General features: G+C 36.7%; 1 protein-coding gene across 2 annotated transcripts in view; it reads right to left on the bottom strand.

The window, feature by feature from the left end:
* Nucleotides 1–26,105, bottom strand: part of aldh16a1 (aldehyde dehydrogenase 16 family, member A1) — a 182,073-nt gene that overhangs the window by 62,742 nt on the left and 93,226 nt on the right. For both annotated transcript variants that reach the window (XR_007936261.1, XM_051933881.1), the window contains exons 4-5: nt 14,768–14,946; nt 3,499–3,576 (exon numbers count right to left, since the gene is read on the bottom strand). Coding sequence is in view for 1 of the 2 variants with exons in the window: in XM_051933881.1 (XP_051789841.1) it covers nt 3,499–3,576; nt 14,768–14,946 (257 nt within the window). In the remaining variant the exon portion in view is untranslated. The remainder of the gene's footprint in view (nt 1–3,498; nt 3,577–14,767; nt 14,947–26,105) is intronic.

Raw genomic sequence — 26,105 nt, forward strand, 5'->3', positions numbered from 1 at the left:
TATTTCTAACGTATGTACTGTACCTCTTCGACGTTCCTGAAGAAACCATCCATGATTTCGCACACAGGACAGCTTGGTGTATCAGGTCCACAGCTCAAGTGAAAAAGGCCACTTTTTAAATAAATAATCGGCGCACTCACGTCCCCATGATAAATAGAAGCACGAGGCAGATAGGGGGAGAACTGGAAAGAACGGGAGGTTAATGGAGAAGGAAGCAGGTAGAGGAAAGCCGGTGCAGGAGAGCGAGCGAGAGCAGATTCGATGGAGCAAAGGCACACATTGGACAGCTTGGTGTATCAGGTCCACAGCTCAAGTGAAAAAGGCCACTTTTTAAATAAATAATCGGCGCACTCACGTCCCCATGATAAATAGAAGCACGAGGCAGATAGGGGGAGAACTGGAAAGAACGGGAGGTTAATGGAGAAGGAAGCAGGTAGAGGAAAGCCGGTGCAGGAGAGCGAGCGAGAGCAGATTCGATGGAGCAAAGGCAGGTAGCCGAGTGTTTGGCCAACACTTGGTGGGGCTGAAGAAAGTGGTTGCTCCAGCTGAGCGACCACAGAGCTGGAGTGTCTGATACTGAAGACAACTGGCTGTCAAAAGGCAGTGGCAGTCGTGGAGGCTTTGGGGTGGTTTAGTCTCGGTCCGGATGGAGCCCGACGTAGCCAGGGATCGGAGGGCTACCGGACCAGTGTGGATGGCAGCTGCACCTGCAGGTAGGGCAACTCCCCTGTTGCGAAGCCCAATGGGAGAAGCAGGGGAGCTGCCAGGTAGAAAGAAGAAGGCACCGTGGAAAATTCATACAGGAATATGTAAACGAAAATCACTGCGCGTAGGAGCCCTCTCACCTTCCAGGAAAGAAGGAAGTGTATTATATATATATATATATATATATATATATAAAGAACAACTCAGGATTTAAAAAAAAAAAAAAAAGTATTTTATTTTAACAGGCCAGTTAATCCGTTAGCCGGTTAATGCGAGGCCAGTTAAGAGGGACTGTACTGTACTAAAATGTGAAAACTTCCAAAAGGGTGAATACTTTTTATAGGTACTGTACCTACAACACTTTTTCAACTAACAAACCATTTAATGACAATTATCTCACATTTTCATTGATAAGTTTTTTAAAATAAGAACAACAGTCACTTCTCACAGCCATTAACAATCTCCCGTAATACCAAATGCTTTACAAAGCATAGGTCAGTTTTTTCACACTATTAGTAGTGTAATCAGTGCAGAGCCCTGATTTTACTTCTCGTTGCTGAACATATCTTTTGTTTTCTCATTGCTGCAATCACAATTCATTGCAAAAGTAATCCAAGGTGGCAAAGTGCAAACAAAATCTCCAAGATTTTCATCATGGTCTATCAAAACACTTAGTTAAAAGCAAAAGTAAGAGAAACATGTTTCTGATAATTTATTGTAAGACTACTGCAGTTAATGCAGTACATTGTCTCATTTTTTCTGACCTCCAACTTGATTAGACACTATAAAGTGACGTAAAAGTAGAAGAGATTCAGATTATGAACTGTAGTACTACAGTAAACAGGATTAACTGTCCTGTGTTGTATAGACTTCAAAAGCATTTTCCATTTTTTTAGGAGATTTCAGAGTTAACTTAGTACACAGATTCAATTTGCTGCAGAACAAAGATGGCATTGTCCTCTTCTGTTTCATGTGGCATATTAGACCTTTTATTTCAGGCAAGTTGAAATCTGTGCTGCACCTTTAATACAAACTTTACCGGAGCCAAATTGAATTCTACAAGTAACTAAAAGATTAAATGGAGACCTGGTAAAAAGGACTTCTTGGTACCTTTGAATAACTGCTTTTTCCACCTGATAGGATCAAACATTAAATTCTTGATACTTTCCTCACACACTCACCTGCTTCCATCTGGGAGAGTTAGCAAGAAGAAAGAATAAATCTTGGTTTTGCAATCCTCACCAGAAAAAGCTATGCATCAATATCACACAAAATGTTACAGTTATGAGCCCCCAAGACTCGAAAGAGAAACGTTACCTCCTTCATTTGTAATATAGTGCAAGCACTAGCTTCCCTTACTCTCCACATTCAATAAGCCTGGGCTCTCCGATCCAATTTTTGTTTGTTTAATCACTGTTCTTTTACAGTTTTCCTATTGCCTAGGGTGCTATTCTGAAACAAAGGGGAAAGGCCTGAGCATGTCTTTTCTCCAAAGGGGAAATCTAAGGCTTGGATGCAATAATAAAATTTGGCATGAATGCCACATAGTCAAAATTGTATGTAAAAACAACATGCTAGTCTCTCTGAAACAAAGCATTAACTGATTACTAACTTACAGTAAAAAGACAGGATCATAGTACAAGAAAGATCACAGTGCGAGACCACAAAAGGCAATGATCACCAACTGTACAAAGTGAACACTTCAGAATAAACCATTAACTTCAGCCCTTGAGAAAACTAGACAAAAACTATATATCACTTATGCAAAGTACTTAAGGCATCAAAGCCAGGACTGCATGCGACTGCCAGGATAGTCAGAACAAAAGCTAGCAAATGTAACAGTAAGCATTATTGTTGGTAAATGGTGTTCTTAAGCTCTAAGTGGTAGCCAGTGGGTATAGGATAAATTGGTGACTTTATAAATTTTACACTCTCTAAAGTGAATAGGAAAACTAATAAAGCTAATAAAATTAAAAACACTACTTACATCACAAGTAAAGCAGTAGGTGTGGTCTACCCTGTGACCACAGACAAGTGTTGGACTGGTACTAAAATATTGACTTCAGTATTAATACCATCTTTTGGACTTCAGTACTGGCACCAAAATGGCCTCTCCAGTGCAAAGCATAATCATGTGCTTCCATCTTGTGCAGCATAAATATGTGCCTCCATGCTTTGCCACACTCCGTGGTTCCCTTTTTGAATTTTTCAATGCATCAGTGGGGATTTACAGAAATAAATATAGGCAAAGGGAGAATGAGCGAGACAGAACATTAAAGTAGCTTTGAATTCAACATAGTTGGAGAAAAACCAAGCATGGGTGTATCAGGTGTTACAGACTTGCTTAGGTTTATTACATGCATGACACTTACGAGATGGAAATCATGATTTCTGTGGGGAATTGGTCATCACCAGAAAAACTTCCAGCTATCATTACTGCTGTAGTTGGAAACCGATCATTGACAAAAAAGGTCAAAAGAGGCTGATATCTTGCAAAGAGTAGCACATGCCTCATTCAACTAATAGCCAGGTACAACAGCTCTACTGGAAAAGGCTTATCAGAACTAAAACATAGTAATTTGGGACATTTGACATTGGCCAGCATTTTAAAAATTTTTCAAGTTCTTAAGAGTTTTGAGCAAAAATGGAGTACCATCTTATACTGCATTGAAGTTGCCAATTAGTTTGTTTTGGTTTACTTGTATATGCTTAGAAACAAATTTTTTATGAAAACAAAAAAGGAGTGTATGTTATGACACTTTAGACAAAATTAAGAATATTATGTTTTCTTACCCATAGCCAGTGCTGGACATACTTTCCAGATTAAAAGCATCAAGGGAAAGTTCCAAGGAACAATGGCAGCAACAACACCTGTAAAAGCAAACAAGATGTATAAGGACAAAAGATTGAGAAAGTATAGGAATTGAAAAATATGTGGGTGAAAAGAAGTAAGAGCGTTGCATCCTACTAAATTTATATATTTACAAGGAAAGAAAATGTGATCATATTTATAGTAGTATTTTTATGCTGTTAAAACCTCTTTGTTTATTCAAACCTAATACACAGAAACCAATTCTACTGAAATCAGTAATACAAAATTAGGCATTATTATAACTTCTAGATCTTAAGGTCTCACTCCTTCTGTTCATTATTAGTCAACTGCCTAATGCCAAAAAATCTTCTATCTTTGTAAGCACAGTAAAACATTTCACATAAAGCTGTTAAAGGTGTCAGAGCACAGCTGCATAAAGTAGTGAAACAGTCTATTGATGGATGACAACAGGCACCTTGAAAAATGGCAACCTACACCAAACCAATTAACCTCCTTAGCATTGCATTTTATTCCATAAAAACATGTAAAAAGTGTTTTATTTTTTGGGCATGAAAAAATTACATTTTCATTAAATCTCAAAAGTATAATAATGATACAAATAACAGCAACAACAAATAAAAATAATATGAACAATAATAACAACAGTAATAATATTACTAATGATACCAAACAGTATATAATCTCGAAATTAGTCCTTTGTGTGGTAAATCTTAAAGAACAGTGCAAGACACAATCCAACGTCACAGTCAAGACAATATTAGCGTGTTTATTTTCAGATTTTCCTTCCAGATTTATCAGTTTTTGAACAGCACACTGCACAGGTACTAGTTGGATTCAGTTTATTTAGTTGGAGGTATATAATCAATAAAATGTCTATCAATAAGAAGCTCTGGACTGATCCATGATGTGCATCTCTTTAGTGGTAGTGTGGACGGTGGATGTGTGGCAATGATTTGTTCTATAAGCTGGCATGTAAAGTTTGCATGAGCTACAGTTTCACCAGCTTTTTGTTTGTATAACACGAATGTATTTCAAATGCAGTGTTCCACCAGATGATGAAATATCTTTTTGTAGTACAGTAGACCCTCGCGAAGTTGCGGTTCAGGGTTCGCGGACTCAGTCATTCGCAGATTTTTTCTTAGAACCTAACTATTAATTGTGCGGAAAGCGCAAATATCCTCCGCAATTTTTTATGCCATTTTACGTGCCAATACTGTGCTATAGAGAGAACAGGAAGCAATCACCGAGGGAAACACGGTTTGGGATGGTGATAGTAGCCAACCTGAGAGTGTTATTCATTTCTCCTTGCTGCGGATTGATTGCTGCCATGTGACGCGTCTCTAGGTGAGTGGGTTTACCACCGCGGTTTGGGATGGTGAAAGTAGCCAATCCGATAGCATTATTCATTTCTCCTTGCTGCTGATTGATTGCTGCCATGTGACGCGTCTCCAGGTGAGTGGGTTTACCACTGCGGTTTGGGATGGTGAAAGTAGCCAATCCGATAGCATTATTCATTTCTCCTTGCTGATGATTGACTGCTGCTTTGTGACACGTCTCCAGCTGAGTGTCCTCGTGTTTTCCATTTTGTTATTCTGAAACGCACACGATGTCGTTGAATCGCCCTGCACCTTCTAAGGCTTCTGGAAATGAGCCTAAGCGCCAGAAGAAGTTTAAAACACTCCAGGAGAAGGCTGAACTACTGGATTTGCTCCAGGAACTAAAAAAGCTTATGCTTCAATAGTGCGCAACTATGGCATTAATGAAAGCACCATATGCTACATAAAGAAGAACAAAGCAGCGATCTGGAGTACCGAATCTGTAAGTTTCTATGATAGTGCCAAAAAGGTAACGACCGTAAGGAATAAAAATATCGTCAGGATGGAATCTGCCTTGGCACTGTGGATCACCGACTGCAGGAAGAACATTCCTTTGGATGGTAACATCATCTGTGAGAAAGCACGGAAATTGTACCAGCAGTTCGCTACAGGAGACAATGTAGCAACTTCCTATCACAATGTTCCTGAAACATATAAAGAAAAGCCAGCAAGAAACCCCACCAGAAGAAGACCCGTACAAAGATAAAACTCCTCCTGAAGCGACTGAAGAAGAGGCGCCACCCGAGGAGTTTTAAATCCTGTGCATCGTACTGCACAACTCTTCATCATCATCAATATCATTCATCATTGGTGAGTACCTGTACATTTTACTGTATTTTAATTAAATGAAATTATGTATTTACTCTACTTATAACAAAGAAAGCTACAGCGCATACCAAAGAAAACGCGCTTGCATGAATTACAGTACATATAGCGGTAACATCGGTATTTTACATTTTAGCACTGCGGGAGACATAACAGTACAGTACTGTACAGTATTCGGGTTTACCTTTACATTCTGTTTTTAGGTAATGTATTAATGTATTAAGCTGAGTTTGCAACAAAATTAAAGTGCTTTGGAGGCATACTGTATTTAGGGCTGAAACTCTGAAAATAGGCATTTAAAGGCATTTTTTTAACCAAATCCAAACGTCGCGGTTTTTCACAATTCACAGGTGCGCTAGGAACGTAACCCCCACAAATTTTGGGGGTGTACTGTATTTCTTTTGTTGCCTCCGCATAATAGGATAGAAATTTAATTCTTTACCCGTCAAGATCATGCTGTTGTAGCCGACCACAGCACAAGGCTTCAGAAACTGCTTGTTGCGTTTTGCCTTTACAGTGACTAGAGCTGCATTATGTACAGTGCTAAGACGAAAAATATTTTTCTTGTCCTTCCATTTCAGCGCAAGCACTTTACTCTTTTGCAGAACTACTAGTGCACCTCACTGTAATTTAGCTCTGCCAAAGTCTTTAGGCATGCCACGATGGTTAGAACTCACTGTGTCAGTCTTTCTTTGCAGCAAGATGTCAAATAGCTCTGGCAAAGTAAAAAAGTTGTCCATGGTTACACAGAAACCTTGATCCAGCATAGCATCTATCAAAGTCAGCACCGATGACGTAGCAACACCGTACTGATTGTATTCAGATCAAAATTGTGTACAGAACTGACTTCCAAATGTATCCTGTTTTAGATTCACAAAGCTCATAAAGCTTATGCCAAATCTTGCTGTTTTTGATGCAATATACTGTATACATGACAATCTGCCCTTATAAGCCATGAGACTTTCATCGATGCTAACATAATTTCACCAAAGAATGGCAGCACTGGCAGCACTTATACAGCCCGAGTGATTGTCAGTTCTAACGCTTACGCAAGACTCATCTGTACAGTTGCACGAGTGTAAACGCTTTTAGCACTGTTTTCTCAACCCAAGTAACCCTCGGGTCTAACGCTAAGGAGGTTAATATATTCCAATCAGTTTCTACAGACAACATTCACCTTTGAAGCCACTGATATAATTCACTTCATTTCCCAAGATGGGTGTGCAAGAAAAACCTTAGTGGTAATAACTTCTGTCTTCTGTTCAGATGAGTATTAGAAGTCTGCAAAGAAAGACCCGCCTAAGGTCGTCTATGGAATTAAAGGGAAAGACATCATACCCCTTAAGATGTCCAGAAGAAGAAATATCACTTACAGTCACATGTTCTAAACACCACATAAAATAAAAGCAAGAACATAGGGTCCCCACCCATCCTCCTGCACCCATACGTTAAGTAATTCCACTGAGAATCAGTAAAGGAATTACTACTGATGGAGGACTCTAGCCCTTTAAACTACGGAGCACTAAACTTCAGTTCATTTTATGTTAAAGTTATCTTGCGGAGGAACTATTATGTTTGATCCGCCCCCACCCCACGAGTGAAACAAATGCTTTATTTGAACATAAGCAGGGATGTGACTGGTGTTGTGAAGATGAACAAGAGACAACCTAAAGAGGACAATAACTGGGACAAGAAGATATCATGAATCTGAGATTCTCATATTGATGTAAATTTTAAGATAGAGCATTCCCTATTAGCATTCAGGGTGAACACCTCAGGTAATTTTTATATAAATCAGCAGTCACAATAGCATTGAGATTCCTCTTTTCACCAAGGCTTTAATTCAGTTCTTGCTTTACACACTGCTTTACTTGCTTCCCGTGTGGGTTGTAACAAGAAGATATTGTATATGAGTAACAACAGACACAAGTTAGTGATTCTTGCTCAGTGGAAAACATGGGCATTCAGTGCAGTTTACTTAGTGTGGCAAGCAATGAATTCCTGAAGCATATATGGAAAGAGGTCTCAGAGGAAGATGGAGAAGTACAGCCAGGTAGGTGCAGAATACCTCCACATCTTTACTAACAATGGGATGTTAAGTTAGGTTACTGCACGGAACAGTGAAATGTGGACACAGTTGTGGGTACCCCATCCATACTAGAAGAACCTCCATTGTCCTTCTAATGTTTTCCACTCAGCATCCATCTTGACAGGTGTTCAATAAAACAGCAGATACATTCTCCATTTGTGAGCAATACTCACAATTTTTAGCAATTTTTCTCAAATTTATAATTTACACCATTTACAGGGAACTAACAACTTTAGAACAAGTAAAAAATAAACAGTAGACAAAAAAGCTTATAACAACATCACCATTAGGTTAATAAGAAAGAAAAACAATATAAAAGTTGATCAACATGTGTAGAGTAAAAGGGTAATATAAAAAATTTAACGTAACGTTGTTGTGAATTTAGAAGACAGGCATCTTTATTATTGACAAGCTTTAAGGATTTTCCTACCTGCCAAGTTTAACTTTATCTTGAAAGCCACAAATGAAGGACAAATCTTTTTTAATGTTAACATCATTGCATAAAAATGAAACACCAGTAACACCATATGATTAATTTGGTGAAGGTAAATTTGAGAAATGTGATATTATTGAAAGCATCCAATTGTACTAAACTAATATGGAAAGAATGTGGGCGGCATGGTAGCGCTGCTGCTTTGCAGTAAGGAGACCTGGGTTCCCGGGTCCTCCCTGCGTGGAGTTTGCATGTTCTACCTGTGTCTGCGTGGGTTTCCTCCGGGTGCTCCGGTTTCCTCCCACAGTCCAAAGAAATGCAGGTTAGGTGCATTGGTGATCCTAAATTGTCCCTAGTGTGTGCTTGGTGTGTGGGTGTGTGTGCCCTGCGGTGGGCTGGCACCTTGCCCGGGATTTGTTCCTGTCTTGATCCCTGTGTTGGCTGGGATTGGACCCCCGCGACCCTGTGTTAGGATATAGCGGATTGGATAATGGATGGATGGAAAGAATGTTCACAGACAAAAAATAAATGATCATCAGTTTCATTCTCTTTTGTACAAAATGTACAAATGTTATAATCCACCGCAAAATGTAATCTTAGAAAATCTTTATTAGCATATATGTTACCATTAATCTTGTATATCCTTAATGGGGAAAAAAGATACATTATTCTAATACTTATTAATATTAATGATTATTAATTATATAATTATGGTTAGAATAATTATTGAGAATACACATTTTACATAATGGTTAATGTTTTCTTTGTAAGATATGCTCTTATAAAATATTAAGTATACATTTTCAATGAAGAAACTGAAATCAACAAACTGCATTCAACTCCCACTCAAATAAGTGAGCTATACGACTAAGAGATTTGCAAATACATTTAGCTATTGTATTTCTAAAGTATTGTTTACTAATATAGCAATAATCTCTGGCTACTGCAATCCTTGTTTCACCAAAGACCTTATTAAAGTGCCATGTGGAAGAGTTATGTTTAATATTCCCAGGCAGCATCATACTTTACAATTTTTTTTCCAAATCAAAAATATTACAAATTTTGAAACATAAATGAGTGGCAAATGCTTTATAAACATATAAAAAAAAAAACAATAATGATCATTGACGATAAGATTGCTGTTTTCCAAAATATCCAATACTAATCGCTGTGGACTAGTCTTCCCTTTAAAATCCAGATTATATATCTCTTATGATTTCTTTCATGCAATTTTTAATAATTTTTAATAAAAGTCTGAGAAAGTCTATAATCTGCATTCAGTAAGGTTATTAGTTTCACATTACCAATAATTGCTTTGTTTATACGAGGTAGAAAAATGAGAATTATTCATTCCTTTTACATTGTTGCACTAAAATGAAGAAATACTAGGGCAGATTGCAAGAATTCAGTTTCATATTTTAATGTTTCAACTTCAAATATGGATATATTGCATAAAGACAAAATGAAACATAACTTAAGTGCAATGTGATCAAATCATATTTTTCTGATTAACAGTTTAAATGGAATTAACTTCCTCTGTGTTAACCCTGAGACTCTCTCAGGCTTCGAATTCTATATGTTAATACAGTTAAGCCTGAGAAAGAAGATATTATGACCCAACATACAGTGTAAAGACTGAAGAATGCTCAGTATTCTGCTTCTATCAAGTGGACAAAAACAGCATCAAGCTGTAATATTCGTGATTTTTTTTTTTGCAATGTGTTTTGCCACACTGTGATATACTCATGAATATTTACGAACGGTGCACAGCCTTCAAACAAAACTCATAATAGCTTGGAAATTAAGTTGTAAAGCCAGTATTAGAACAAGCGGAAATTGAACTATTAGCTGAATTAAGTGATAGTGATAACAATGTGAAATGATCATCAGACTGACACATATATTTAAACTGATGCATACAGCACAGTACCACCAAACTGCCATAACATGCCTTGTAACTTCAGTTGCATGAAGGTTCAGAATGGCAAAAAGGTAAAATGACTGCAATCAAGTGGAAGGACAAGAAAGATGTTGGCCCTTTAACCACTGTTCACAATGCAGCAACTGTTTATGTTTGTGTCAAGGGAAATGTGGAAGTCAGCCTTGTGCTATGGAAGCCTATAACAACAATAGGGGCACATTAATTGTACAGATTAGTCACTGACAGTTTACCTTCATATGCACAAATTAAAAAAAAAGATTATAAGTGTACAAAGAAACACATTTCTACTATTCAGAAGTTGAGCCGAGTTTTAGTGACTGTTTCAAAGCACTCCATACAAAGGAGGTATACTTGAGCCACATAAGTACAGCAGTGGCACTTGACATATTGTATCTGCCCTAGTGTGTTTATGTTGATATCTTGATATTTACATGTATAAATATGAAAACATTTTTTGGTTTGTTTTTCCAGGGGTAAACATAATGCCCAAATACACCCAATTTAACACTGAAACAGCCGATGAACTGATGTGTCAGGTGTATCTGGGTAGGGAACACATTAAACTGTGCAGGCTAGAGTGTCTCGAGGATTTGGATTAAGAAACCCATCTATGTAATAGAAGCTGTTGAATCATAACTATTTCTGGTTTTAATTAAAAACTTGGCAGAGTTTTCACAAACTGAAATAATTAAAAATGAAAGAAATTAATGATTGCACCATAATGACTAAACTGCATAATATTAGCACAATCAAATATACACAACAAAAATCAATACCACAATGTTAAAATAACATAACTAATTCATGTTGGAATAACTTTATTAATGTGTACTGAATAATTTACATGAACAAATTACACTAAACTAATTTAAAATTTATGTGTTGAAACAATGCATTAGTATTTTGTACTGTAAAAGCAAAAACCATGTAGAATAAATTTTAATTAAAATTAGAAATTTTTGTGAGTTTACACATTTCTCCCCTGCAGGTCCTTACAGTGAACTGTATAACAACTTTTACATTTCCCTATCTCCAGTCTATCAATTTTGTGGAATGTAGTATTTGGTGTGGTTTTGGTTGTTCCAAAGCGCTATAAGCGCATGCTCATGCTCCCAACCTTACTCCAATGCGGTTACTTTTTTGACAGCAGTTCCACTGTGCCTCTAAGAATATTTTCTTTGCTGTCATCACTAGAATCTGAATCTTTAATTTTCTAAGAAAAAGAATCCACTGCATTAGACAAATTACCATCTATAATACTGTTTCAGCGCTAACACTTTGGGGAAAAAAAGCGGGTTCTTTTAAGAGAGTAACCAAGAAAGTTGCAAATTAGCATGTGTTTCACTCAACAAACAGAAAATAAAACTCACTAGTGGCAAACAAAGAAATGCACTTAGAAGATGCCTGTTTGAAAACAGATGCTGATAACAAAGTCCTCAAGTGATTTATGATGCCAATTCCACCACACTGTAAACATGAAGTTGAGTAGAACTCCTCTTCAAACAGTTTAACTGACGTTATAAGCCATGAGTTGCAGGCACATTCTTCTCATGCAGTTCTCTCTCTAACATCTTTCTGCAATTCTTTGAGTTTTAACAATAAAGTGGGTATAGGTGTTCAATAATAATTAATACTAACCTGAAATGACAGCAGTCTTGTAAATGGTCAAGATGAGCAGTTTAATTTGATCATTGCTACATAATTTACAAAGTTGGGCAGAGACTTTTGATTAAAGGAATATCTCTCCAAAATTGATTTATTGTTTAACTTTAACTTACCTCTTATGCTTTGTAGTGATGGTTGAGAAAAAACTGTAATCACGTTTTCATGCAGAACAAGATAAAAATGTTAATGACACAATAAAGCAGTAATAGTGACCAGTTCTGTCCAATGATAAACAATGTGAAAACATCCATGCAATTTTTTTTTTTTTTTTTTTTTTTTTTTTTTTTTTTTAATTCTCACATACTTATTGAATACAGATCGACATGTCCATTATCCATTTGTATGGTCAAAACATGCAAAATGTATGCATCTTTGCTAAAATGCTAACAGGAAAGCTGTCATTCCAACATTACTGTGCATTTGAATTGAAGATTACTCAACTTTTTTCTTTCTACAATTTTTTTTGGCAGATTTGGACTGTGTACATTTTATGAGTCCTTGCCTATAACTATTCAGCATGAATGTTTTCATTTATTTAATCAAATTTGTCCTCTTTGTTGAATATGACTATTTTGTTTTGCTCAATTGTTGCATATTATTTTTATGGATCATAAATACACTAACTACTATGTAATTACCTGTATAAGTACAGTGTAACTGAGTTATTACTCCATACTTACTGTGTAATACAAAGTAACGCTATAGTGAATTACTCAGTTGTCATTGTTATTCCACAGTTAATATAATTACAATGTAACAATTTATCACGGATCCAAAAACAAGTGTGCTTACATAGTTATGATGTATCTGTACTTTCAAAATTTAATAAAAACATCTTTGCAAAATGGTTAATGCTTTTGCCTGGAGATATGTGTGTAAAATTTGTACGTTCTACCCATGTCTCCCTATATCTTCTTCATGGGTTTCTACTGCCACATTCCAGGGACATGTTGGCTGGGTTACGTGGCCATATGTGTGAGAGCGTGACTGCTTGTGTGTTTGTAAGTGGGCCTTGCAATTGGATGGCTCCCCATCCTGCGCCGTTTCCTGCCTTGTGCCATGGAAAGCCTTGGAATGGCTCTGTGGTCCTGTGTACCTTGATTGAATGATGTAAGTTTGGCAGTATTATGTTAGGGATGGTTATAATAATAGCCCAAAAAATTCAACAATAAATAGTGTAACACAACTATAAGAATGTGACAAATGCTTGTTTAAGCAAAACATGTCAAGAAGGTGCCCCTCTAGATTTTGGGGGAAAAGTGTTAACCATTTTGCAAAGGTGTTTTCACCATTTAAAAAATATCTTGAAATATCATTGAAAACCTATGCAGTTATCACTGCAATTCTTCATTAAAATTGCCCAGACCATGGAACATTTGTTACATACCCTAATGTTTTTATTACATTTTGAAAGTACAGATACAATGTAACTATGTAAGTACACTTGTATTTGGATCAGTGATAAACTGTGGAATAACAATGACAACTGAGTAATTAACTGTAATGTTACTTTGTATTACACAGTAAGTACAGAGTAACAACTCTGTTACACTGTACTTATATAGGTAACTACATAGTAGTTACAGTGTAATTATGGACACTTAATGTAAAGTGTTACCCACCTTTTTTTTCTTGTGGATTTTTGTTCTTTATCTCACTGACAAATACTGGATTAGGATTTTTCCTGCAATAAACATTGGTGACTTTGGTTTCAAAATACTTTTGCTTTACTTGTGTTTAGGGGAACCTTGAGCACCATCCAGCTATGAACTACTAGCAGGCACTGACTTAAGACAGTGTATTGTGACTGTTTTCAGGAAGTAACTTTTAATATATTATTTTAGCAAAATATGCACACATTTACACGTTTTGACTATACAAATGGTTAATAGACATAGATTATGTGACACAAGTTATGTACATGTTTTTAACAATTCTTCCATAGATGTTTTCACATTGTTGTTGGATAGAATTAGTCACTATTACTGTTCTACATTCTGCATAAAGACAGGAGATTAACATTTTTTCTCAGCCATCACTACAAAGTATATGAGGTAAGTAAAATTTTAAAAAAATATCACTTTAAACCAAATACAGAAAATCTATACATGGATCTTTTCTAGACGATTCATTGTCACTGTTAATAACAGTGTTTAGCTTTTCTTGTGATAAATTATTTTACTACCTATTTGATCTTACCATTATAACTCCTACTGGCATTTGTGAAAACATCATCAGAATACTTTCATGCTTTGTAGAGCCAAGCTGTAGTTAAGGTCTCATTCAAGGAGTGCCACTTTTCTGCTCATGAACCACAGATTCAAATTCCCTGAGTATGTCACTTCTACCTTTACTTCTAGGTCGCCAGTGGTGTCAGTGCATGTTTGCCATATGACATTTTACCTAGGTCTACTGTAGTTTCTAATCTAAACGATTTATTGGTACATTAGACTCTTCTCCCTTTAAACCCTGAACAGGACAAGTTGGATATATAAAAAGAATAGACACAAGGATATAGAAAACCACTTTAAAAATTAAACCGAGTAGTTATCTGTTTCAAATACTTTTAACCAGAATACAAAATAGTCTGCTAAGATAAACAATCATACCTGGAAGAAAGTTTGCTGATGTCAGCCATTCAGGCAAGGAAAACGATGAGCAACAGCTTTTTTTTATTATAAACATTCTCTTACATTGTTCTCATAAGATTTCAGATTATAGTTATGTGTATAGCTCTCCAACAGCAAATGAAAATAAAAAAAAAAAAAAAACACAGTACGAAGAGGATGACTACAAGAAATAAAATTAAAACAAACATGCAGCAACCCAATTGATATTGTTGCCACGCACCACATGTAGTTACCTATTACCTTATAAATAAAAAAAAGGACTCACTCACCCAGAGGAGACCAGCCATTCATTTCACTGTCCCGAAGCTCTGCCCATCCAGCATGATGATACACATGACGCACTACTGTAGGTATATCAAAATCTCGAGTTTCACGAATTGTTTTCCCATTATCCAATGTCTCAATTACACTGAAAAGTCGTTGGTGTTTCTGTATTGTTCGAGCAAGGCTAACAAAAGAAGCAGAGAGAAATAGAACCTTTATCCAGTCTTAAAAATAATAAATTACATAAATGAAAAAAAAAAATTTCTAGACCATCTTTGAAACGATATTCACAAGCTCATGTGTTAACACTTATGACTTAACAGTATGTAAAGGAGACTTGCATGTTGATTTAAAATAATATGAATTAGGCAGGGCTCAACTATTGGCCCAGTCACTATTTGTGTCGGTGTTGGCTTATCTTCCCCATATTCACATGGATTTTCTAATGGTTCTCCACTTTTTGCAACATTCCAAATGTTTTCAAACACACAAATATCTTATGAGGACCAGTTTAAGAGTGCAGAGGGTAAATTTCTACTTGTGTTCCCAGGCTAGACATGCCAAATGACCAATGATGTCATCTCCTCTTCATACCTCACTCCAACTCCTTCTCCCCAAAATCAATTATCCACTGGTTGTGTAACCAAATTTCTCCCAGAAAAGTTCACATGACAATGGTTATATTTGAATCAGTTACTCAAATGTATCAGAAGTGCTATATAACCAAGTAGTTTAATGTATATAATATTTGTAGTTTTTTTTTTTTTTTTTTTTTGGACCCAGGACTTCAAACCCTGAGGTTATGGGTTCAAATCCAACTACTGACACTGTGCGACTAATAGGTCACTTTACCTACCGGTGCTCCAAATGGAAACACAAAAGAAACAATTGTATCTCAACTGTAGTAAGTCTTACTAGATAAATAATTTAATCAAATAAGTAATGATATTAGGTCACTAGAGCTACTTACTCTTGAACTTCCTGTATACAATTAGACATCAGTAAAACATTCCTGCATAAGATAAATTTCTATCTTTTTGTGGTCTTCCTAGGGACTAGGCTCTTGTTGTTGGTCATAGTAAAGCACAATTTTATGTGAATGTTTATTCATTGGAACTGAAACAGGTAATCAGTAGGAATAATGTGAAACTTCAGTATATTTTATAATTATTAGATATTTATTTTGTTTACTCAAGCATTTTTCCTATGTTTTTTTATCAGTTGTATGTTCAAGCTTACATTTCTTTTTATGTCATAGCCATACACAGATACAAGAGCTAACACTGAACTGCACTTTACTTTAACCTATTAGAAACAGCAATAATGTTTACAGGCAACATTTAGGCTGCCCATGGAATGAACTGAATGTTTTCACTTTTGGGGTTGTTTTCTCTAGTGCCTGAAGTAGAAAATATATGCCAGTACTATAGTTTGGAGGTTTCTTAAAAAGGTTTAAATATACAGTACAAATGTTTGAGGAAACAGTATTGTAGCCTTCTTCAATATTGGAGGTTTACTCAAACACATAGAAAACCTAACAACTTCTTAGTTGGTTTGCTCCATCAGCAGTTCCAGCAGATTAAAAGTACTCAAAGAGATCTTCACTGGAAGAGTCGAGTTGTAGACAGAGCCATGGGGGGGGGGGGGGGGGGGGGGGTCTGCACAGTACAGAGAACAACATATTGGGTAAGTGTACAAGCTTAAACTTAAACTTTCTGTCCACCTTGTCTTGGATCTGAACCTGCCACTTTCACCTCCACTTCTCGTGTAAATCAGCTAGCAGCACCCTCTCTCTGCCCTTTTGCTTCTAACAAAATAATGCTAACACTCACTGTCACAGTGGCTAGAACCCTCCCTGGAGCTTGATGGAGAAGTTGGTAACCTCTGAGCTTCACTGAACTCTTTTCATTTCATACTTGACTTCTGACGCCAAATGTGACTACATCTGGTTTATTCTGTTTAGGACATCACCTCTTCTTCAGTCTTCCGTCCACCATTTTGGTCTGTGCTGCTGTCAATCATTTGTACATAGCCCCCTTGTGAGCACAGCGTGAAACATTTAAGTTATCATTAATAAATATTGACAAATAAAAAATTTACCTATAAATAAAACATGTCGGCTAATTTTCTTTTTTCTATAACAGTTCTATAACATTAGTGTGTTTCTTTGTGTCGGTCCCAAGCCAGGATAAATGGGCAGGGATTATGTCAGGAAGGGCATCCAGTGTAAATTTTGCCAGAACAATATGCAGACAACAAAACAGACTTCCACAGCAGATCTGTCTAGGCACTGGTTAACAATGGCCACCATCCATACTGCTAGCCAACAGGGTGCTGGGGGACATTGGGCTACTGTTAGCCAAAGGAGATGAAGATGGGGAAGGCACATTCAGAGGCAGGAGGAGATAGGAAGGGCAGGAGAGTGGAAGTGAGAGTATGAACTTTGACTCTTGGCAGTATGACTGCTAAAGGGAGAGAGTTAGTCAATATGATGGCGAGAAGAAAGGTTGATTTATATATTGTGCATGCAACAGACCAGATGGAGAGGGAGTAAGAACAGATGTATAAGAGGCGTGTTCAAATTGTTTGAAGGAACAGTATGTCAAGAATATTTTGGTGGAAAAAATTGTTGATTATGAAGCTGGAAATTGAAGGTGTGGTGATGAATATTTTTAGTGCATATGCACTGCAAATGTGTGTGCGATGGATGAGAAGGAAGATTTCTGGAGCGAGGTGGATGAAGTGGTAGAACACCCAAGGGAGAGAGAATGGTGATGGTAGCAGATTTCAACAGACATGTTGGTGAAGGGAACAGAGGAGGTGATCAGAAGGGTATATTGTAAAGGATAGGAAAAAAGGAGAAAAAAATCGAACCTCGGATGTCAGCACAAGAGGCGAAGCCCCTAATGTTGCGCCACGGCGTGTGGTTCGTTCATTTGACAGCATGTAGATCGGGGTAATAACATTCATGGCATTCGTAGTCTGAATCACAATCTGATTGTTTGGGTGGTTACCTACCAGGTAACACTTGTGGTTGGTCAGCAAGTCGGCTAACATCCGCCACAGTGCCCTCTTTCAGTTGCGAGAAGCAGATCATAGAATGGTTGAGGGCTTCGCCTCTAGCGCTGACGTCCGATTCCCAAGAGGGAGTGCAGTGTGTGTGTACACCTGATGAGCCCAGAATTAGGGCGAAACACGTGTCGCGTACTCTTTGCATTATTTGACAGTAAACTATTTCAACCATATATATATATATATATATATATATATATATATATATATATATATATATATATAGATATATATATATATATATATATATATATATACACACATACACACATATATGTATGTATGTATGTGTATATATGTATGTACGTATGTATGTATGTGCATATACACATCTATACTAATAAAAGGCAAAGCCCTCACTGACTCACTCACTCACTCACTCATCACCAATTCTCCAACTTCCCGTGTAGGTGGAAGGCTGAAATTTGGCAGGCTCATTCCTTATAGCTTACTTACAAAAGTTAGGCAGGTTTCATTTCGAAATTGTACACGTAATGGTCATAACTGGAACCTCATTTTTGTTCATATACTGTAATGGAGTGCAGCTCGATGGCCGTGGGAGGCGGAGTCGCGTCTTCACGCCTCTTACGTAATCACGTGAACTGAAAACAAGGAACAGCCACAAAGAGCGCTGAAGAAAACATTCATTACACAATTGAGAAGGCAGCGAAACAATAAGAAGCGAGCGAGTGACGCATATGTAAACCGTAAGTTTAAATTAAGTTTATAGAAACGCTCCCCCTGCCGTTTGCAATACCATATTCGCGAGATACAAGTTTAATGAGAAGACACGAGGTATAAACGAGACTTTGGATCACTTTGAAACAAAGTTAAAATGGCTGTAGCGAGAAACTTTTAAGTGCCGGGTCGTAGCTAACATTAAATAAAGCCGTGGACATCGCAACATCACACAAGAGAGCGTCTCACGTGAACTGACTGAACAATTGAGAAGGCAGCAAATCAATAAGAAGCGAGCGAGTGACGCATATGTAAACCGTAAGTTTAAATTAAGTTTATAGAAACGCTCCCCCTGCCGTTTGCAATACCATATTCGCGAGATACAAGTTTAATGAGAAGACACAAGGTATAAACGAGACTTTGGATCACTTTGAAACAAAGTTAAAATTGCTGTAGCGAGAAACTTTTAAGTGCCGGGTCTTAGCTAACATTAAATAAAGCCGTGGACATCGTAACATCACACAAGAGAGCGGCTCACGTGAACTGACTGAACACAGCACGAGTGATCACTTCGATGAATCAAACCTGTTCAAAAAACAAGTGTTACACAATTGATAAGGTATGAAAAGAATATGAAGGCATAAATTAAGTTCATAGACCTACAAAAGATTGCCATTTTTCTCCTGTACAACTATACGTTGCATTCTCAACAGTAAGCTTCCACAGCTTGGTCATATTCCAACCGGAGTGCTCAACTGACAACGTGGTATACAAAGACAACTATAACAATTGTAATAAACGAACAATGAAACAACGGAGAACCTGTGCATTAAATAAAAAGGCTGCTTCCTTTGCAAAACAAGGAAAAAGGATGGCCTTATATGGCATTCGTTTATAAAAACAATCGTAATAGACGAACAATAAACCACTACAGAACCGCGAAGCAAGCAGAAAGGACGGAATTATGTGGCGTTCGTTTATAAAACAGCGGAGAAGCTGTGTAAAGACAGCTTCATAAAAAAACAGATCCTTAACAAATTGTTATTGGTATATTTTCCCTCAGTTTAAAAAGGTTTTCTTTTCTTCTTAATAAAAATTTAAAAGCAGTACTTAGCCGCTGCAAAGCGCTGGAATTTTGAAATTATATATATATATATATATATATATATATATATATATATATATATATATATATATGTATATATATATCTATACTAATAAAAGGCAAAGCCCTCACTGACTGACTGACTGACTGACTGACTCACTCATCACTAATTCTCCAACTTCCCGTGTAGGTGGAAGGCTGAAATTTGGCAGGCTCATTCCTTACAGCTTACTTACAAAAGTTAGGCAGGTTTCATTTCGAAATTCTATGCGTAATGGTCATAACTGGAACCTCTTTTTTGTCCATATACTCTAATGGAGGAGGCGGAGTCACGTATCGCGTCATCACGCCTCCTACGTAATCACGTGAACTGAAAACAAGGAAGAGATTTACAGCACGACTCAAACGCATGAACGAAGGTAAATGACGTTAATTGTTGAGTGTCTTTTAATACTGTGTAAGCATACATATTAACACATGTGTAATTAAACGTTTGCATTTACGGGGCGATTTCTCAGGCTTAAAAGCTCGCCTTTTATTAAAAAGGTAAATGCAAACTGTTTTCATTCTGAAGGGCACAAACCACGTTGGATTTCAGCCGTTAAACGCGCAAAAATGTCGGTACACCAGATAAATAAGCTCAACATATTATCAGTTGTATTGTATGCTTACAATACATATAGAAATGTGTTAATCGTTAACTAATAGTATGGGATGGTGTTTTTCGACTCGCGCCTTGATTTAAACGATTCCATGTCTTGGTGGGTTTGCATAGCTTATTGTCAATATCTTTACACCTGTTTTTATGACTTATTGACTGAAACGGGCTTTCACGAAAAAAGTTAGGGCTTTGCTACAGGATACAATACAATATTTAATCTCTTTAAAGAAAAAGAACATATGCATTTTACTTTTTTGTATCTCTTTAGTAATATTTTAGTGTAAAAGGATAACCAGTATTTAAACCTTTTATGTTACTTTATAAAGTTATTTTACACAATGTTGAAAAATTAATAAGACAGCTACATATTTTAGCAGCTGCTGCTTTAATTTTCAATGAAATGAAAAAAGCTCTCCAAGAGAAAACCTCAATGAAGAAGAAACAGTTTGCACTATCTAAAAAGGAGAAACCCTCATTTATAAAGGTTTGCTGCAGATGACTTAACTGAAAATAAATGAATAGTTCCTATGTGTATAATACATATTTATCTATTTGACTTATGCCTTTATTCTAGCAACTTACAACATCTGAGGTACAATTTGTTACATTACTTTTGTTTTTTGCAGCACAGGCAGGTGAAGTGACTTCCTCAGGGTCACACAGTGGTGTCAGTACCAGGATTTGAACTGACAAGCTCCGGGTTTGCTGAAATATTACTGAAGAAAAAAAAAACGAAAACGGGCAAATAGGGCTATGCATACAAATGCCCATCCATCCATTATCCAACCCACTATATCCTAAATACAGGAGCCAATCCTTGCCAACACAGGACACAAGGCAGGAAACAAACCCCGGGCAAGGTGGCAGCCCACCGCACCCACACACCACAGACAATTTAGAATCGCCAATGCACCTAACCTGCATGTCTTTGGACTGTGGGAGGAAACCGGAGTACCCAGAGGAAACCCAGACAGACATGGGAAGAACATTCAAACTCCACGCAGGGAAGCGAACCCGGGTCTCCTAACTGGCACCTTTCACTGCGCCACCATACCGCCCGCATACAAACTTAAAAGGTTTAAATAAAACATAAATATATACCTTTATTTTTACTTCCTTAACTTGTGGAGGGTGTATCCTGTAGCAAAGCCCTAACTTTTTTCATGAAAGCCCCTTTCAGTCAATAAGCCTTAAAAACAGGTGTAAAGCTAAACTAGCAGCACCGCTATTCAATTACACTTGCCTAACGCCTCTCCAAAGGGGAGATACTGTGGGATCTGGGCATCCGTCAAAGCACCAATCACAGGCCCGATTAGAAAGCGGGAAGCTGTGACTTGTCGTCTCCCTCCCATGTAACAATCACAGCCTGTGTTACAACCAAGGTTATTATAGTTTTGCCTTTTTATATTAGTTTTTACTTCTATATTTTTTCTGACCTTACTTGGAAATTCAGTTTAGTTTTAGTTTTCCTTCGTCGTGTATTTTTAGTTTTAGTTTAGTTTTTATTTCACAAAGACATTTCTATTTTATTTTTATATATATTAGTTTCAGTTTTAGTTTTAGTAATTATGGCATGGAGCGCCTACGGAGTTAGTTTTGTGTCACAATCAGACAGAACTGTACACTTAACAGATTTGGATACGAGTTTAATGCTAGTGGAAGCTTACTACACTGCCTGGTTTACTATCTGGTTTTGTTTTTGTCTGATAAAAACAAGCATAATCAAAACTAGACACTGAATATGAACAATTTTACACAATTTTATAATTTTTAAAATATTTTCTCATGAAAATCACAGGGGCTTAGGAAGAACAGGGCTCTTAGACTTGAATGAGTGTGCAGACCCCACCTAGCTGTATTGAGGGAAACAAAGAACAACAAGCATTAGTGTCAAGGTTAGGGGCAGCGAGTCTTGAACAGACCACCATAAAGGACAGTAAACCGATAATGAGCAGAGTAAGAGCAGGTAATAGGAGTACGGACAGGCATAAAGCAACAGAGACAGCGTCTGAGATTAAGAACAACATATACATTACCTAAACCTGTTTATCCAGAGTAGGATTGCAGGAAATCTGGAGCCTACCGCAGCAGGTTTGGATTGAAGGCAGGATAAATCCCTGGTATGCAATATGTATGATAAGGCTGATGTTAAGAACAAAAAGAATATGATATTTCAACTATCTATTTTGAGAGAGAAAAACATTGAAAAAAGGGAGACAAATATTTTAAAATATAATTCTGCTAATGGATTAGATTCACAATATCAGGTATTTTGAGTTGTGAATATGAACTAAAAAAGATAAATTAATAAATATGGAATAAATACAAAAACCCATTAGTTTGTTTAGTTTTTCATCACTTGTCAGACTCTCTACCTTTGTTTGTATCGCTTCGTTGTTAAACAATGTTTTTAAAGCAAAAGTAATTGGTCAGCAACAATATGCTGATCTTGTACGATGACCTAGTCAGTCTCTCGATCAGTGTCGTTTTATTATCAAAAACTGGGAGTGGACTCCCCTCAATTTTCGTGTATGCTCAGATATGGGTATGGATATTTGAGGAGTAAACCGCAAGACAATGATTATTTTTTATATTATGTGCCTTAAGGAACCATCAACAACAAATCAAATTAATTATATATTGAACAATTATTATAAAAGTAAAGTTGAAAAAATCATACTCGTTTTTTTTTTTTTTTTATTCAGCTGCAGAGTCTGTGTTCAGGTAAAGTACCACTTCCGGGTGATGGATTTGGCCCAAAAGTTAATACAGATCTATAATTGTGGTGTAACATCCACATGCCGAATTTCATCCATCTATCTAGTTGAGTTTTTGAGTTATTGTGTTTATACACACAGGCAGACACAGACATACATGCGTGCGCGTACACACACAATTCCAAAAAACAGTATTGTTGGACACTGGTTAGTCTATAACGTCAAGACTCATCAAAATATCGAAGTTGAATTTTTTCATGATTACTATACTTCGTATATGAGAAAGTAAAAACGATTTCTCCTGTGCAAAGTGGCAGGTGAATTGCTGTTAACAAAAAGCAGACACCTGAGAAATAAACTGAAACATTACTCACTCGTGATTTTTCTGTCCATATGGTAAACGTTTTGTTGACCAGCACATTCTGATTTCAGCCGTTTGAATTACATCTTGATGATACAACAAGCACAAAGAAAGGCAACATGGAAATCGCTTTCTATTTCTCACGCTTTACGCACCCGCACTCAGCTTGCTCTGTCACCACAAATGCTGTGTGAACAGCCGCCCTCAGTCACCAGCCGCCGTTCACTGGATGAATATATGCAGGCGGCACGTGGTGGATAACTTTCTGTTTTAGAGTTAAAACTTACAAGGGTTAAAGACTAACGGCAAGAATATTAATTCAAAAACGAAAACTAAAAATATTTTAGTAAATTATTATTTTATTTCAGTTAGTTTTTCCAGCTACTTTGATAGTTTCGTTTAGTTTTAGTTTTTCATTTTGGTTTTGTTAATTATTTTATTTCAGTTTATGAAAATGTTTTTTTAATAATAGTTTCAGTTTTGATTTTAGTTTTCGTTAACTATAATAACCTTGGTTACAACGCACTATGTATGTATGTGTATATGTATATATATGTTTATGTGTGTGTGTGTATATATATATATATATATATATGTGGATGTGTATATGTATATGTAGATATGTATATATATGTAGATATGTATATATATATATATATGTAGATATGTATATATATGTATATATATTTAGATATGTATATATATGTGTAGATATGTAAATATATATATGTATATATATGCGTCTGTGTGTGTGTGTGTGTATATATATATATATACATACACACACACACACACATACATACATACATACATACATGCATGTGTGTGTATGTATGTATGTATATGTATATATATATATATATATATATATATATATATATATATATATATATATATATATATATATATATACTAGCAAAATACCTGCGCTTCGCAGCGGAGAAGTAGTGTGTTAAAGAGGTTATGTAAACATATATATATATATATATATATATACATAAACATATATACATATATATACATATCTACATATACACATATCTACATATACATATACAGTAATCCCTCGCTATATCGCGCTTCGCCTTTCGCGGCTTCACTCCATCGCGGATTTTATATGTAAGCATATTTAAATATATATCGCGGATATTTTGCTGGTTCGCGGATTTCTGCGGACAATGGGTCTTTTAATTTCTGGTACATACTTCCTCAGTTGGTTTGCCCAGTTGATTTCATACAAGGGACGCTATTGGCAGATGGCTGAGAAGCTACCCAACTTGCTTTTCTCTGTCTCTCTCTTGCGCTGACTTTCTCTGATCCTGAAGTAGGGGGATTGAGCAGGGGGGCTGTTCGCACACCTAGACTATACGGACGCTCGTCTAAAAATGCTGAAAGATTATCTTCACGTTGCTACCTTCTGTGCAGCTGCTTCCTGAAGCGACATGCTGCACGGTGCTTCGCATACTTAAAAGCTCGAAGGGCACGTATTGATTTTTGATTGAAAAACAAACTCTGTCTCTCTCTCTTTCTCTGCTCCTGACGGAGGGGGTGTGAGCTGCCGCCTTCAACAGCTTTGTGCCGCGGTGCTTCGCATACTTAAAAGCCAAACAGCCCTATTGATTTGTTTGCTTTCCTATCTCTTTCTGACAGGCTTTGCTCCTGACGCGCACTCCTTTGAAGAGGAAGATATGTTTGCATTCTTTTAATTGTGAGATGGAACTGTCATCTCTGTCTTGTCATGGAGCACAGTTTAAACTTTTGAAAAAGAGACAAATGTTTGTTTGCAGTGTTTGAATAACGTTCCTGTCTCTCTACAACCTCCTGTGTTTCTGCGCAAATCTGTGACCCAAGGATGACAATATAAAAATAACCATATAAACATATGGTTTCTACTTAGCGGATTTTCTTATTTCGCGGGTGGCTCTGGAACGCAACCCCCGCGATGGAGGAGGGATTACTGTATATACATATACACATCCACATATACATATATATATATATACATATACAAATTTACATATCTACATATATATATATATATACATATAAATATAGACATACATATATACATACATACATACATTCACATATATATATATATATACATATCAATAAAAGGCAAAGTCCTCACTGACTGACTCATCACTAATTCTCGAACTTCCCGTGTAGGTGGAAGACTGAAATGTGGCAGGTTCATTCCTTACAGCTTACTTACAAAAGTTAGGCAGGTTTCATTTCGAAATTCTACGCGTAATGGTCATAACTGGAACATATTTTTTGTCCATATACTCTAATGGAGGAGGCGGAGTCACGTATCGCGTCATCACGCGTCCTACGTAATCACGTGAACTAAAAACAAGGAAGAGATTTACAGCACGAGTCAAACGCGGGAACGAAGGTAAATTACATTAATTTTTGACTGTCTTTTAATACTGTGTAAGCATACATATTAACACGTGCAATTAAACGTGTGCATTTACGGGGTGATTTCTCAGGCTTAAAAGCTCGCCTTTTATCAAACGCGGGAACAAAGGTAACGGACGTTGTTCACTGTCTTTTAATACTGTGTAACCATACATATTAACACATGTGCAATTAAACGTGTGCATTTACGGGGTGATTTCTCAGCCTTAAAAGCTCGCCTTTTACTAAAAAGGTAAATGCAAAACTATTTTCAATCATTCTATGATCTGCTTCTCACAACTGAAGGCACCGTGGCTGATGGTAAATGACGTTAATTTTTGAGTGT

The sequence above is a fragment of the Erpetoichthys calabaricus genome, chromosome 11 (assembly GCF_900747795.2).
Source record: "Erpetoichthys calabaricus chromosome 11, fErpCal1.3, whole genome shotgun sequence".
In the NCBI taxonomy this organism is placed as follows: Eukaryota; Metazoa; Chordata; class Cladistia; order Polypteriformes; family Polypteridae; genus Erpetoichthys; species Erpetoichthys calabaricus.